This window comes from Eubalaena glacialis, chromosome 15, assembly GCF_028564815.1.
Source record: "Eubalaena glacialis isolate mEubGla1 chromosome 15, mEubGla1.1.hap2.+ XY, whole genome shotgun sequence".
NCBI lineage: Eukaryota > Metazoa > Chordata > Mammalia > Artiodactyla > Balaenidae > Eubalaena > Eubalaena glacialis.
In genome coordinates this window covers 50418044-50433644 of record NC_083730.1, presented here as the reverse complement: position 1 = coordinate 50433644, position 15601 = coordinate 50418044, and the positions used below count along the sequence as shown (strand labels likewise).

The following is a 15601-nucleotide window of genomic DNA, read 5'->3' as shown; positions in this document are numbered from 1 at the left end:
GTCAACTATACCTCAATTTAAAAAAAATATTAAAAAGGAAGGGACTTCATTTTGTGGCTCTTTGCCAGACTTTAGATAAATTAGAAGCGTAAGATGCCTCGTAGAATTGTATTCCCGGCACATTTTTGAGAGTGGGGAGCACCTCCCTACATGGAAGAAGAAAAGGTAGAAATTCCATTGTAGAATTAGAAATACAGCTGGCAGACACTGATTGAACAATACAACTATCTGTTCTGAGAATGACTATATAACTAATATACTTAAGACCCTTACCTCTTAAGCTAAAGTCCAAAGAATTTTGCTGTCTACTGGGACTGGAAACCATTATGATTTTATCTGGCACCAAATCAATGTTTAAGATTATAAGTAATTATTTGGTGTTCTATTTTGGTGTCTACCTACTCTATTAGTTTAGCCAAGGGTAAAAAGAAGGAAAATACAGGAAATGAAAATCTGCCCCCGAGAAGTGGTCTTTATTTCTTGACCAACTGCTTTACCTTGTTAAGTTAATAAAGAAAACAGTTCTCTTTATAAGGAAAAGTATTCCCTCTGTGACTTAAATAAATAAAAATTGTAGCAATAAACATTACTGGTTAACTGTTGCTCAGCCTTACCAAGCTACTTGAGTATATACAAATAGTTGAAATACAACGTTAAAGAGACTAAGTTCAAAAGGCAAATAAACTATTTGAAACGACTAATTGACTTCAACATTGCACGGGGGTGGCCTTTTCAAGTATTAAGATGGCTGCTACAAAGAGTCAATACAGTATTTACAATTCTATTCAAAAGAAAAATGGTACCCGATAAGCCTTAAATTTTGCCTACTGAATTTGCAATATAGTATATTAGCCAAATGAATGAACCGTTTTTTAAGCTCGATGAATTACAGGGCATCTGGCACAGATTAGGTAGAGCTAGAACTTAGTTCCGTTGGAATGACAATGAGGACCAGAATTGGAATTTATTTTGAAGCCCATTAGGAGAAGATGTTGAAAAATGTACCCTTGACTGGTATAAATGTAGACGCACCATTCTTCCCCTTGGCAAGGGTGAGTTATAATTTATGCCAGAGGAGAACAACAACAACAAAAGACTTGGAGATTCTGGTCTATGAATGAAAGCTGTGCATATTTTGCCATAGGCCAGTGTCTGCATTCCCTGGGTCTAGTGACACAGGCAGCACTGGGAGAAACTGCAGCTCAGGCCCATGGGAAGAGGGTGGGATGGTGCAAGACAGGCCGAACTTGGTTTGGATATGTGGCTACATGTCTCAAACCCCTTAAACCGTTGTACAGAATGACTCCATCTACTGGTAAATATAAAAAATTAATCGAAAAAGAATGGATAAGAAATAGTGAGGCAGGCAGGAAGACACTGGCTAAATGTGGGTAGACATCAGAGACCAGAACGGAAAATCAACTTGTACGTTTCCACGGCTAAGGGTTTAGCTCTTAACTGTCTGGGAGGGAGTGACTGGGCGAATTCGAACTTGGGAAAATCACAGAGGAGAGTCACCTTAGTTAAGGGAGAAGCAGATAAAAGTATCTATTTGCCGCCATGATAGAATCAAAGAGAGATCATGATACGCTCCGAGGGATGCTTATGTCAGAACTGGCAGAGCCCACTTCTCACTGTTTCCCACCCTTGGGGAGGATGGTGAGGAGGGAAGGAATGAGGTGAGGGAGGCAAGGAAAGTGTATGATCGTTTACAGAGGATCAATTTATTTGTTCTCAGAACCAATAACACGTGTATTGCTCATACCCAAGAACTAGCAATGCCCCCCCTTCTAAATATTTACAAATAATTATTAATATTTAAAGCAAAATTCTACATTACAGTTTATGAGAAGTGAGGAAATACCTGGTTGGTGATATGGTCCTGGATTTTTTCTCTGGTCACTGAAAGAGAAAGCAAAAAAGAAATTCAACATTAAAGTATGAAAAGGAATAAAATACTGTACTGGTCTTGCTCTGTTCTCACTCAAAACTCCAAAAGAACTCTCCGAGCAAGAATGTGTATCACAATAGGGACATTTATAATCACTCCAATGATTGGGATGAAAAAAAAAGTCAAAACCGAAATAAACCACATTAGGCAAAGATAACAGAAAATGGAGTGGAAATCCGGGAAGGGTGATACCAGAGAATGTATTAAACTTTGGCAGAGAAATGGTAAAGAGATGAAAGGACCAAAGAAAAATTTGAACCACAGCCAGTCAAGTCAAAGGTTTACAAACAATGACAACCTGTTCAAGCATAATATTAACACTGAACTCAAGGAACCTTGAGGACCAGGCAAGGAGATTTAAAGTGGTGGATGGCAGAGGTGCTACTTTTCTCTGACCTATGAAGATGATAAAGACGTTCTTATGTTTTGGTACTGGCAGAGACTAAAGTACAAACCAACAGTTCTATTAATGGTATCTTGGGTCAGGACAGAAACAAATCAGAGTAACATAACATATGAAAAGCAACACAGGGGTATAAATAATAAAGACTCTAAAATAATAAACCTCAGTCATTGCGAAAATAGCCTAAAAGTGATCAATATCATGTGTCTTACATACAAGGAAAAAAATCCTTAGGAATAATCAATAACCAACAAACCATCAGGAAAGAGAGGAAAGAAGACATTTTGTGGCCCTGCAGTTATTTCGTGCTTGTGAACATCTTGGTGTGATACGTACACTTTATTAAATGTGTCCTTTTAAAATTTTAATTGAGATGATTGTGTAGTGACATGCATTTATAAGAAAGAATACAGACAGATCCCCTGTACTCTTTACACCGGTAACATCTGGAAGATCTATAGTACAATAATATCACAACCAGGATATTGACATTGACATAGTTGAGATACAGAACATTTCCATCACCATAAGGGTCCCTCACGTTGCTCTTTTATAGTCACATCCATTGTCCTCCCGCCTCCACCCTCTTCTTAACTCCTGACAACCACTCATCTGTTCTCCATTGCTATCATTTTGTCATTTCAAGAATGTTGTGTAAATGGAATCATACATTTTATAACCTTTCGGGATAGGATTTTCTCACTCACCATCATTCTCTGGAGAGTCATCCAGGTTGCTATGTGCATTCCTGTGCATTTCTACCTTTTTATTGCTCAGTAGTATCCATGGTAAGGATATACCAGAGTTTGTTTAGTCATTCACCTGCTGAAGGACATCTGGCTAGTTTCTAGCTATTGTGAATAAAGCTGTTATCAATATGTATGTACAGGTTTTTATGTGAACATAAGTCTTCATTTCTCTGGGATGAATACCCAGGAGTGCAATTGCTGGGTTGTATGGTAGTTGCATGTTTAGTTGTTTAAGAAACTGTCAAAACGGTTTTCAAAAAAAGACTTGTAATGAATAAGTGATATTTACCAGTCAGTTGAGCAACTGATAATAAGTATATCTGGAAATTTTACTAAGTGTTCAGTACCAGGTTAAGTGTTACATGGGATGCAGTAGAAGAATAAGAAATCCAGAGAATGGAATGGCTCTGTTGAGTGGGATCTTAAATCTAGTCACTGTCACGAAATACCAGAGGCCAATCTTGGAGTTTCTAGATAATAAGAACCAATGTTCTTCATTTTTTTTTAACGGTACTGCCCAATCGGACTCTCCTGATACATTTTAATATTTAGATTTCCCCTGTCAGATAATATGCAGAGTGTTTAAAGGAGACTGTTTAATGGTTTGTGGGAAAAAAACTTGCCTTTTGAATTAAATCACCAGTATGGCCAAGAAGAGGGGGAAGAACATTCAGGAAGGAGAGAGCCAGTGGGTCCAAAGCACAGAAAGGAAGCCAGCATGGCTGGAGGAAAGTAAGGGGAGGCCAGCGTGGTGTGAAACGAGGCAAGAAACATACAGCCATGGTCATGTAGACCGCTTGGGGGAGATTTATGATCTTCCCCAAAGTAGAGGGAAGTCAGTTATTAAGGGGGTGTAGCCCAGGATGTGAGTAGGGGCACGGGAACGCCTTGGTCAGACGTGCATTTTCAGAGGACCACTCAGGGCTGGTTGCTACCTGGGGAATAGGCTGGAGGTGATGTCAGAGGCAGCAGCAGCACAAAATCTTAGTTCTGTTTCCTTAGGAACCAAGGGAAATCTGAAGGAATTCAAGTGAAAAATAAGAGCCCAAACAATCAAATAATCATAACCTAATCACGCAGCAGCCCACTGGAGTCTAGAAAATGGAGTAGGTGACAACCTGGCATCTAATTTACAGCTCTGTCATTTACTAGATGCTTGATTCAGGGCCAGCTACTCAACGGTCTGGTCCTGTTTGGCCATCTATAACAAAGAGTTAACAGTATTTACCCCTCTCCAGATTTGTGAAGATTAAATAAGTATGAATTTTGCAGGCAAAGGGTGAGAGAAGGGCATTCCAGGGAGTTGGGACACGAAGAGTAAAGTCTCAGAGGCAAGGAGAGGGTGTGTTTGGGTAAATTGTGAGACATTCTGAGTGGCTTATATAGTATAAGCATACGTAGCACAGCAGGTGGGAAGGAAGGGGTGTGGGAAGAAGGTGAGACACCAGCTTTGGGAAAGATGACTTGAGAGGTGGGGTGGAGGATGGATTGATGGGGAGGAAGAGGACCCAGGAGCAGCTATGAATCTGCTCCTCAGAAAAATGCCAACACACTGCAAAATGGGACAATGCAGGAGGCTAGGAGACCGCTGCAGCCATGCACAGATTTGCAAGAATCTGCAGTTTCAAGTCTATTTTGAACAGCAGGCCCCAACACATGAAATAAAAATTTCTCAGATTCCAGCTCCTCTGGACCATTTTTCGTCCCTCACAACTAGACTCATCAGCTGTTCAGGCATTTCCCTAACTTAATGAACTGAAAGTATGAGTTCAATGTCTAATATATTTATTCTAAAAAAATATGATCCCTTCAAGATGGCAGATACCTCCTGAATGCTGGGTGTGCAAAGACGCACACAGCAGGGCACCCACCCTCAAGGTCAAGGTCAAGTGGGAGAGAGAGGTAAGTAGAGATAAGAGGCAACACTGCATTTTAAGTGTTTTAATAGAGTTTTATGAATGACACCATGTGAGAACACAAATGAAGAGCAACCAGTGTGGCTGATCTTGGGGAACAAATAGGTTTCCGGGAGAAATATTGCCAACAACCACTCTTATCCTCCCTTTTGGCTTATGCAGAAATATGTCACGAACAACCAAGGACCACCCTTTTTTAAAAAAATATTTATTGATTGATTTATTTGGCTGCTTTGGGTCTTAGTTGCAGCACGCGGGATCTTCTTTGTGGCATGTGGGATCTTTCATTGTGGCAGGCGGGCTCTTTGTTGTGGCACATGGGCTTCTCTAGTTGCGGCACGCGGGCTTCACTCTAGTTGTGGTGTGTGGGCTCTAGAGCACCTGGGCTCAGTAGCTGCAGCATGCGGGATCTTAGTTCCCCGACCAGGGATTGAACCTGCGTCCCCTGCATTGGAAGGTGGATTCTTAACCACTGGACCACCAGGGAAGTCCCAAGGACCACACTTCTTATTGATTTTTTATTGGCCTTTTACTTAATGGAGTTTAAGAATATCTTCTGGATATAGGCATGTTTGAACAAATTCTTAGAGAGAGGATGAATACAAGAGCTTAAAAAAAAAAGATGAGATAGGACCTATCCTTGGGATGTAGGAATCGGAATAATAAACAGGTGGAACTTGAATCAGATCTTCAGAAAGGGCTGGAATTTGGAAGGCATCATGAGAATGACAGCTCTGACTAGAGGAGAGGGTTTTGGGAGAAATACTGTTGCCCAGGGTGACCTGGAAACAAGTCAATTGCCTTATGTTTGCAACAGTAGACAATCTGGGGGCAATGATGGTTTCTTCAGCAGAGGTGGAATATGAAGGAAAATGAAACTGGTGAATATATTGGACAGAGTAGGGAGAGCAATTGGAGAATACATAGGGGGCTTTGGTGGGTGGATAAACTAGGTGATGGATTGGGGCCTAGACCGGGGAGGTCGAAACGGGAAGGAAGAGAGAGAGAGAGAGAGAGAGAGAGAGAGGAAAATCAAAGAAGCGCATGGAAGAAATGTTTGAGAGAAATTGGTAACAAACGGATAAGGGGAATAAAGATCAGAAAGAGTCATATCTGACTTATTTAGTCACTTAATCAACAAATATCTGATCAGTTACCATATGTCACATATGGATACTAAGCTCCGGGGATTCAACTGTGACCAACACAGGCCTGGTCCCTGGCTGCTGCCAAAGAGCTTGCTGGCTTGGTTCCCTGCTTTTCTGACGTTGTTTACTTCTGGACTATAGTCTACTTTTAGCCTTATCCATTCTGTAGCGATGCTCAAGCTGTTTTGAAGGTACCACATGTGAAATCTTAAGACAAGGAAAAGAAGGTGAGGTTACGAATCTCCTCCTCTTTCTTGGAGTGCAAATACGCCCATTGTATTTCTGTGTATTACGTACGGTAATTTGATATTCTACAGCTGCCAGATTCTGGAATATCACATCCCCCCTCCTCTCCATTAAAGGGTATTTTAGGAAGGAACATGAGAATTTGGGGAAGAGGACCAATATGATGATCTGTAACAGGGCAGATCTGGCAATTTGTTGAACTAGGGCCCTGTCTTTATCTTGCAAAAGAGCACAGAACTGTAAACATTGCTTATGCAAAGGCTCAGGGACCAGGAATAGTTCAAGGGAGCTGAAGATGGGAACAGGGGAGAGGTTTCAGAGCAGTCCGTGGGCAGGAGGGACTCAGTGTCTTCAGAATCTATCTACCAGTCATGCCGTCTCTTTATAGCCACTGCCTTGTTGCAGCCCATCAACAGCTCTCCCCTGGATGGTGACATCAGCCTTCTGCTGGTCCCTGCTTCCACACTTGCTCTCCCTAAACTCCTTACTACGTCCTATTTGCTTGCCCCATCTGCTTCTTGCCCATCTTTCCAACCTCGCCTTGCTTTCCATTCCCTCTCCCTTTCCACCCTCCAATCACTTTGGTCTTATGTGAATTTCTGGTCCTTTTGACCTCTGGTCCTTTGCGCATGCTGCTGTCTTTCCAATTTGGCAGGGCTAGCTCTTTCAAATTTTCAGGTTTCAGTTTAATATTAAGACTGTAGGGCTCTTCTCTGGTCACCCCATCTCCTCTTGTGATTCTTGATCTCAGCCCTTCGTTTATTTCTTTCCCAGCACTTACCACAACTTGCGATTGTTTTGTCATTTGTATGTTCGCTTGCTTATTTGCTCGTTTCTTCTTCTATAGTGTGAGCTTCCTGAGGTCAGGGACCCTGCCTATCTTGTTTTTGTTTTTTGTTTTTCTTTAATTTTGTCTTTTTAAAATTTTGCTGTTTTCTGATTTGAGACTACAGTACATAATCCTTAAAGTTTTCAAGTAAAAATTCTGGCAATAACATTTTATTAACAAGACAAGATCTCTTATGAGGAAACTATGTTTAAAAATAGAACAAGAAAAAGTAATAACCATTTATATGAGGCGGCTGATTTTATTATAAGTGTAAGAGCACTAAAGAAAAGGTTTAATTTTCTATATCTTATAGCAGTGGTTACTAACACTTAAAGAATGTGGGTCCCTTTAAAATATCAAGAAAAATTAAAATATCATGACAATTGCCTTTACTTTTGTTATTTATTAAAGATGTTTTATAAAGTGTCTAAAATTCAACACTGCACAAAAAAGGAATCTGTTCCTTTTTTTAAAATCTATTTTCTTCTTCTATGTTTTATTTATTTTTTTAAATTGATTTTTTTAAACATCTTTATTGGAGTATAATTGCTTTACAATGTTGTGTTAGTTTCTGCTGTATAACAAAGTGAATCAGCTATACAGATACATATATCCCCATATCCCCTCCCTCTTGCATCTCCCTCCCACACTCCCTATCCCACCCCTCTAGGTGGTCACAAAGCACGGAGCTGATCTCCCTGTGCGATGCAGCTGCTTCCCACTAGCTATCTATTTTACATTTGGTAGTGTATATATGTCCATGCTACTCTCTCACTTCGTCCCAGCTTACCCTTCCCCCTCCCTGTGTCCTCAAGTCCATTCTTTATGTCTGTGTCTTTATTCCTGTCCTGCCTCTAGGGTCTTCAGAACCATTTTTTTTTCTTTTTGGATTCCATATATATGTGTTAGCATACGGTATTTGTTTTTCTCTTTCTGACTTACTTCACTCTGTATGACAGACTCTAGGTCCATCCACCTCACTACAAATAACTCAGTTTCATTTCTTTTTATGGCTGAGTAATATTCCATTGTATATATGTGCCACATCTTCTTTATCCATTCATCTGTCGCTGGCCACTTAGGTTGCTTCCATGTCCTGGCTATTGTAAATAGAGCTGCAATGAACACTGTGGTACATGATGCTTTTTGAATTATGGTTTTCTCAGGGTATATGCCCAGTAGTGGGATTGCTGGGTCATATGGTAGTTCTATTAAATTGATTTTTGTTGGAGTAAAGTTGATCCATCTTTTTTATTGTTGTATCCAGGGCCCAGTGCTGGCACACTCTAGGTGTTCAGTACAAATTTACAGAATGACTGACAGTATTTTCAGTTGGGGGCGGCTTGTACCAGTTCCCATATTTTAAGGGCAGCTGCTTCTGGCTCTTGCTTCCTATTGAAAGGAAAGGTTCAGTGGCTAAAACTCACTGGATGGATCACATGAAGGCCTGGAGTTGACTACTGATAAATTCTGGCCCATACCAGATACTTTGTTTTGTGATGGCAGCCATTTTTGCGTTAGCTCCCAATGGATTTTCCAAGGATTTTAAAGTATCCTAGTAATAGTGATTATGTCTAATGTCCTTTTTCCCTCCTATTTTATACAACATCTGTAGTAGCCTAGTTCTGTATTACAAACCTAATAAGTGTTCAAAATTGTGGAAATTGAAGTGAAAGACTGAGAATTAATTCTAGATAACTTACAAAACACCATTTTTGTACTTTTCCTGAAGGTTAACAAGATTTTAATTGTCCTTTTAGTTTGAATTTACCCAAATTTCCACCGTTTTCTTTCACTAAACTGTTATTTACTAAAATAGGGTTTCTTAGCACAGTTACAGTGAAGATTCAGGCTTCTGTTTAATTGAATTGTGGAGTTTGCAGAATTAGGGGCCTTGGGTGGTGCAGTACCGGGGTAGACTTGACCTGAGTGCCCCAGTTACAGGTAGGAACCCAACACACAAACTTGGGCTGTGTCTTGGGATGACAAGACAGACAGTTCGGATACAGTTTCCCTGGCAAAAGGTCACAGTGAGTCCAGGATTTGTGGTTTCTATCCAAATAAGGAGGAGGTAGGTGATTTTAGGTGATGTAAGTGGCAGGGAACATATCCATGTTTTGAAGGGACTTAGGGACCAGTTCATGAACAACTCAGGTAACAAGGTAGAAGCCATGCTGGGGACTGAAGGGTAAGGCAAGGGCTGATGTAGAAGGTAACAGGGTTGGATTCCAGTTACTAAGGTCAGAAAGTCAGTTGAGGATCATGGGAACTCAAGCCAGATGGACCACTTCTGTGAGATACAGCAATTTAAATATGAGAAAAATGATCTCCTCCCTTGAGCTATTAAAACCCTAATAAATTAAAATATATAATTATATAATTATTTTGCAGCTAATGATAATTTTTTCTCTTGCTCACGGATAGTCTTAGCCTGGTGGAGATGTAAATGTTCCCTGGCTGAGACAAGAAAAAAAGAGGGAATCCCACTTAAGGAAAACCTAAGTCATTCCTCAATTTATTCAAATCATATTTGAGAAAGAGGAATGGAATTTAGGGGATAAATTGTAACTGCATAAGCCATTGCTAATAAAAGATTAAGAAGTATGGGGTTCAGCATCTTTTAATTATTTTTTCTAGCATCTTGAATATACAATGTTTGAAATCTCTGGTTGGATCAACATTATTTTGCTCAGAGGTTTGTGGACTTTGCATACTGATTCTTTCCTGTTTCCAAGTACATTTGCTTTTAGGCTATTTTTATTCACTTTAAAGGAATTTTAATAACTTTCTGTTGACAGCATGGACAGCTGGTCTTGAGAATTAAAGAAAATTCACTTGCTGACTGAGGAAGGAAGTGACATCAATGAGCTTCTAAAGTCAGCCCAGAGGGGGAAATTGGCTTGTAAGAGAGTAGCCTTTCATGGCACTGTCTTTATCAAGTGATGCCTTGAGATGCAAATTGATGTATCAATCAAACCTATGGTGCCTACCTTCAACCAACTGAGTGCAAAGTGAAGGAACAATGCCCTGCAACACTGAGGAGGAAAAGGATGAGGGGTGTAGGAACCCAGGGACTAAGTGAATTATGGGAGCTCATGATCTCCTCTCTGGGCTGATGCTTCACTCTCTGTCAAGCCTCAGTTTCTTTGTCTAGAAAATGAGTTTGATGTAATCTGTTGGTTGAAGTCAGTCCATTTCTGTGACAGATGCCTAATAAGACCATGTACTAATAAATATAGTGGAGACATGTTATCTCACGACTTTGTCTCAAAGAGTGCTCTCAATAGTTTTTTATCTCCCACTGCTGAGAGTGAGTTAGAAAGAGGGATCTTTAAGTGTCATTTGTAGCTACTACCTTGATTCCTTGATATTTCTAAAATTGGTATTCATTGTTTATAACTCTACTGCAGAAAAAGTCAGGCACCAAATGTGGACTTTAAGTAATAATGACCATACTAATAGCAATTATCATTGTTGTAATAACGAATGACTTAATTCTTCACCACCGTCAGAGACTTTGCCTCTGGAGCTGCAGTATCCATTTTTCAAAGGTAACTGCGGTGCAAGTGGAGTGCGTGTATATGCGTGGGTTGCATCATGTGAGTGTACGTGTATGTGTGTATACACACACACCTGGGCAAAAATGAGGCAGAAAAGTACCTGGATACATTTTATGGTTATGAGCTGAAAAATTAAAATTGCTGATTTTTTATTTCTTAGCTCATTTTACAGAGTGTTTGAGCGATGGCTCAATAACAGTTAAATAATCTGAGTTTGAGTTAATCTAGAGTCAAAAGGGGTTTTATTCAGCTCGTTGATAGATGCATTAATGTTGACTTCTTTTCCTTGTCAATAAACATATTTGGGGATTCAATTAAATTTTCAAATTTTATGAGCATACATATGTAACTTGAACCACTCAAAAAATATTGGTTAAGTAAAGAAAAGAGCGATGAGCTCTCAACAGCCATAGTCTTCATGTTAAAGGATTTTCAGATTATCCCCAAGCAAAACTCACTCATCTAATCCTACAGCAATATTTTAATGAGCATCTATTCTGGACATCATGCTTGGTGTTCTGGAAGTACAGAAGTAAAGGAAGCAAGATGAGCACCCCCCAAAAATAACAACATGAAGTCATGGAGCTGTAAGAGATTTACTAGTAAACTGCATAGGTAGTCAGATCAAAAGGTATTTAAATCTTGATATAGTAGAAATGGTGATGGGTTCACTTTCAGACTTTTCTCGTCTTGGCTTTGCCACTATTAAGCTGTATGACATTTAGCAAATAACTTCACTCCTGTAGTCCTTGCTTTATCCTCAGTACATAATGACAATGTTGCAAGTACAGATGGTCTCTAAGTTTGTTTATAGTTTAAGTTCTTTGGCCATGAAAAGCATCAGGGAGATTGAAAATTTCCATAGAAGTGGCACAAATAAAAAAGAGGTCGTGTTTGGTGGGGGATCCCGAGGATGCTTCATGGAAGAGACAGCATTTGATCTGGGTAGTTATATTAATAAAAATAGATTGGAGAAAAGGTATTTCACCTGAAAGGAAAAGCATGAGAAAAAGCACAGAACGAGGAAATGCATGGGGTGTGTACGAGGAGTAGTAAATAGTTCTGCTTGACTTCAGTTAAGTCTGTATATTAGCGAGTGATCAAAGGCAAGGCAAAATGTGTGTCATGGACCAATATCGTGAAGAGTCCTAAATACTTCAGGAGAGATTTCGACATTTATTTGGTAGGGGAGCTCTAAAACATTTTTGAGCCAGAGAGTGATCGAAACTGTTTGAAGAAGATGAATCTAACAGTGCTATGGCTTGAGCATGAGAGGTGCTGGTACGGAGATGGCATAATGTGGGTGAATGTGAGATACACTGTGTGAGTAGAATGGGACTTCATTCAGATGGGGGTTGGGGTGGCAGGGCAGTGGAAAGAAGGGAACTAAAGATGATCAAGATCTTGAGCTTGGTTGCTTGGGAGAAGATGCTCTTAATGCAAAGATGGAAACAAGGAAGTAGGGCCAGTTTAAAGAAGCAAATTTGGTGAGTAATGGTGGAGGTGGAATGATTAGCTCCTTTCAACATTTGTTAGGTTTAAAATACCAGAAGGACATCCTGGAGGAGGGCAGTAAGTGAGATCAGGAAAGAGGTCAATATCAGGCAACCTTCTGCAGAGAGATGCCCGGGGAAGCTACAGAATGCAAGACTCTTTTTAAAGTATATACAGAGAAATAATGACCAAATTAGAACTTTGGGAAACAGTTGTTTTTTATTTATATTCAATGATGCCTCTTTAGGTAATGAAATGCAGATTTTACATAGTCTGTGGTGAACAAAAGATGCTATCTTTAAGCTATCACAAGGATTTACTATCAGGAGCTAGCAAGTTAGAAGTTTGGTTTCAGAGCTTAAGTTCTCTCTGGTCCTGGATTTGAGTCAAAGGCTTTGATTCTGACACCAATTCCATTGGTGTGTTTTTCCTTTAACACACTAAATAATTAACTGAATTCTTCACAGATACTGACTGGCTGCCCACAATTTTAACTCACTTCTGACACCTACCCCCCTTGAGATAGAGTCAGATCCTACAGGCTAAAGGCTCAGTCCTAGATGCCTGCACACACAGCCCGGCCCCTCGACACACACGTGCGTGTGCACACACACACCACACTTCAGATGCCAGCTGCAAGTCCAGCTTGTCTCCTGGGCTTCTGACCTACTGGCTATAGATCAGAGGTCCTCATGACCCTTTCCTTGCGTTTGATTAATTTGCTAGAGTGGGGCTCACAACTCAAAGAAACATTTTACTTACTAGATCACCAGTGTGTTACAGAAGGATATAACTTAGGAACAGCCAATGGAAGAGATGCATAGGGCGAATTATGGGGGAGGCACGGAGAACTTCCCAGACCTCTCTGGGGGTGCCATTCTCCCTAAACCTCCACTCCTTCGCCAAGCGGGAAGCTTTCTGAACCCCAGCCTTTTGGGTTTTTCTGGAGGTTTCAGTACATAGACATGGTTGATTAAATCATAGGTCATTGGTGACTGACATCAATCTCCAGCCCCTCTCCCCTCCCTGGAGGTCAGGGGTGGGATTGAAAGTTCCAATCCTCTAATCACAGGGTTGGTTCTCCTGGCAACCAGCCTCCACCCTTAGGTGGGGTCCAAAAGTCACCTTATTAAGATAACAAAAGACACCTTTCTCATGCTCATCATTTAGGAAATTCCAAGGGTTTTGGTAGCTCTGTGCCAGAAACTGGGGACAAAGACCAAATATTATAGATCTATTTCTTATTGTAAATCACAATATTATCAAGGCAAATCGCAAGTTCTAGTAAGAGAAACTTAGGCCGATTTCCTTATTTATAAACTGAAGCTTATGAAAGTGTGGGACTTTCCTAAGGATACCAACCACACAGATTTTAGCAATGGTCAAGAGTGGAGGCCAAGCATTCAGAATGTCTGGGCTTGATTCTCAGTTTCTCTACTTTCTGTCTGGGTGGCCTTGGGCAAATAACAACCTCTGTGAGTTTTCTCATCTGTAAAATAAGGATTACAAGTATATTATAGGATCATTTTTAGTAATTCAACGAGTTAACATAAAGGGCTTACTAGCACAATACCTGGCATCTGTAATGACTCGTATCACAAGAGGCTCCAGCTAAGGATAATAAAACCAGATTGTTTACAACCCAGATGGAAGCTGTTCTTCAATGTGGTTAAGAAGAGTAACAACAATTTTCAGGACAGCCAAGTATCCTATTCTGGAATAACCAGGGAGTGTGGGAGAAAACTAGGGATAATATGTATTTTCAGTGTCAAAAAAATGAAAAAGGGCTTCCCTGGTGGTGCAGTGGTTGAGAATCTGCCTGCCAATGCAGGGGACATGGGTTCGAGCCCTGGTCTGGGAAGATCCCACATGCCGCGGAGCAACTGGGCCCGTGAGCCACAACTACTGAGCCTGCGCGCCTGGAGCCTGTGTTCCATAACAAGAGAGGCCGCAATAGTGAGAGGCCCGCGCACCGCGATGAAGAGAGGCCCCCGCTCGCCGCAACTAGAGAAAGCCCTCGCACAGAAACGAAGACCCAACACAGCCAAAAATAAAGAAAGACAGAAAGAAAGACGTTTTCATTTAAAAAAAAAAAAAAGAAAAAAATTTAGTCCAATTTAAATGATTAACAAGTAGTCAAACATTTAAGAACTTTAGCTTAGCCAATTAATAAAAATGAAAATGCTTGGAATCCCATTTTCACCTTAAGGCATAAATGCACAGGCATATATCCAAGTCGTGCTCTTGGCTTCCAGTCTCCAGCCTGCCACACGGAGGCACAGGACAACGAAGCCTGCAGCTTTCTCTCCAGTGCCGTAGGGGTAGAGGGCCCAGCTGACACAAAGGACTTCCCTCGAGAACTGGGGGAGTCAGTGCCTCTAGTGAACTAATTCTCATTCTCCTGTAAACACATGCTTTGAGAAGAAAAATGTGCACAATTTCCTGGTTACCTTTTGCTGCTCTTAGGGTGAACTACAATATGGCACCTGACAAAGACCCTCTCCTTGATCAGACTTTAGTCAGGTTCCTCTGACCTTGACTTTGACTCCTGTACAGTCTTCTGCCAGCCTTGCCCAGTCTTAGCAAGAATCCTGCTAAGAGTAAGAGTCAGTCCATACTTGATCTGTGATCAAGTTCCTCATCCCCCACCTTTGATGTGTAAGTCTTTGGCCAGCCTTTAGCGAGAATTCTGTTAGGTCAGCTTAGCAAGAATCCTCCTACCCTGTAAGGTCTCCTCTTAGTCATTTTCCATCCACTGACTCCACACTGCTCATTGGCTGTAAGTCCCCACTTGTCCTTGTATTTGAGCCCATCTCTCTCCTCTGTTACATACCCCCATTGCGACAGTCCTGAATAAAGTCTTCTTTACCATTTTAACAAGTGTTGGAATTTTTTTCTTCAACACACCTAACATTTTATCATTAAATTCATTTCTTTCTTTTATATCCATTATGCTGTGAAAAATGACTGAGTTTTATTAATTCTCTATTAAGTTTGCAGATCCCACGTACCCTCAACTTCTAATTATTCCTGGTGATGTCTTAAAGCCTTAGTATGCAATCAGGGAAACTGTAAATGACACCATCGCTCAAATCCAGACCCTGCATTTCACAATGTCATTTACAGTAGGGTCCACAGTCTTATTAAAAGTAAGGTCCTCTGCCCCGCCCACCTTTGGAAGTGGCAGGAAATACTAGCTTATTTTTGAAAAATCAAATTATTTTTGAAATGGATTCCCCTTTTTCTTTCAAATTCAAGCAAGATACTTTTAAAAAACACTGAATTGGGATAGTTGAATTTTTAAA

At 40.6% G+C, this 15601-nt stretch overlaps 1 protein-coding gene across 2 annotated transcripts in view; it reads right to left on the bottom strand.

Annotated features, from left to right (window-relative positions):
- Positions 1-15601, bottom strand: part of CHST9 (carbohydrate sulfotransferase 9) — a 202526-nt gene that overhangs the window by 21460 nt on the left and 165465 nt on the right. Inside the window, exon 5 of one of the 2 annotated variants that reach the window (XM_061169365.1) lies at positions 1865-1895. In XM_061169365.1, the coding sequence (XP_061025348.1) occupies positions 1865-1895 (31 nt within the window). Of the gene's footprint in view, positions 1-1864; positions 1903-15601 lie in introns of both variants that reach the window. The other variant, XM_061169364.1, reaches the window with a different exon arrangement.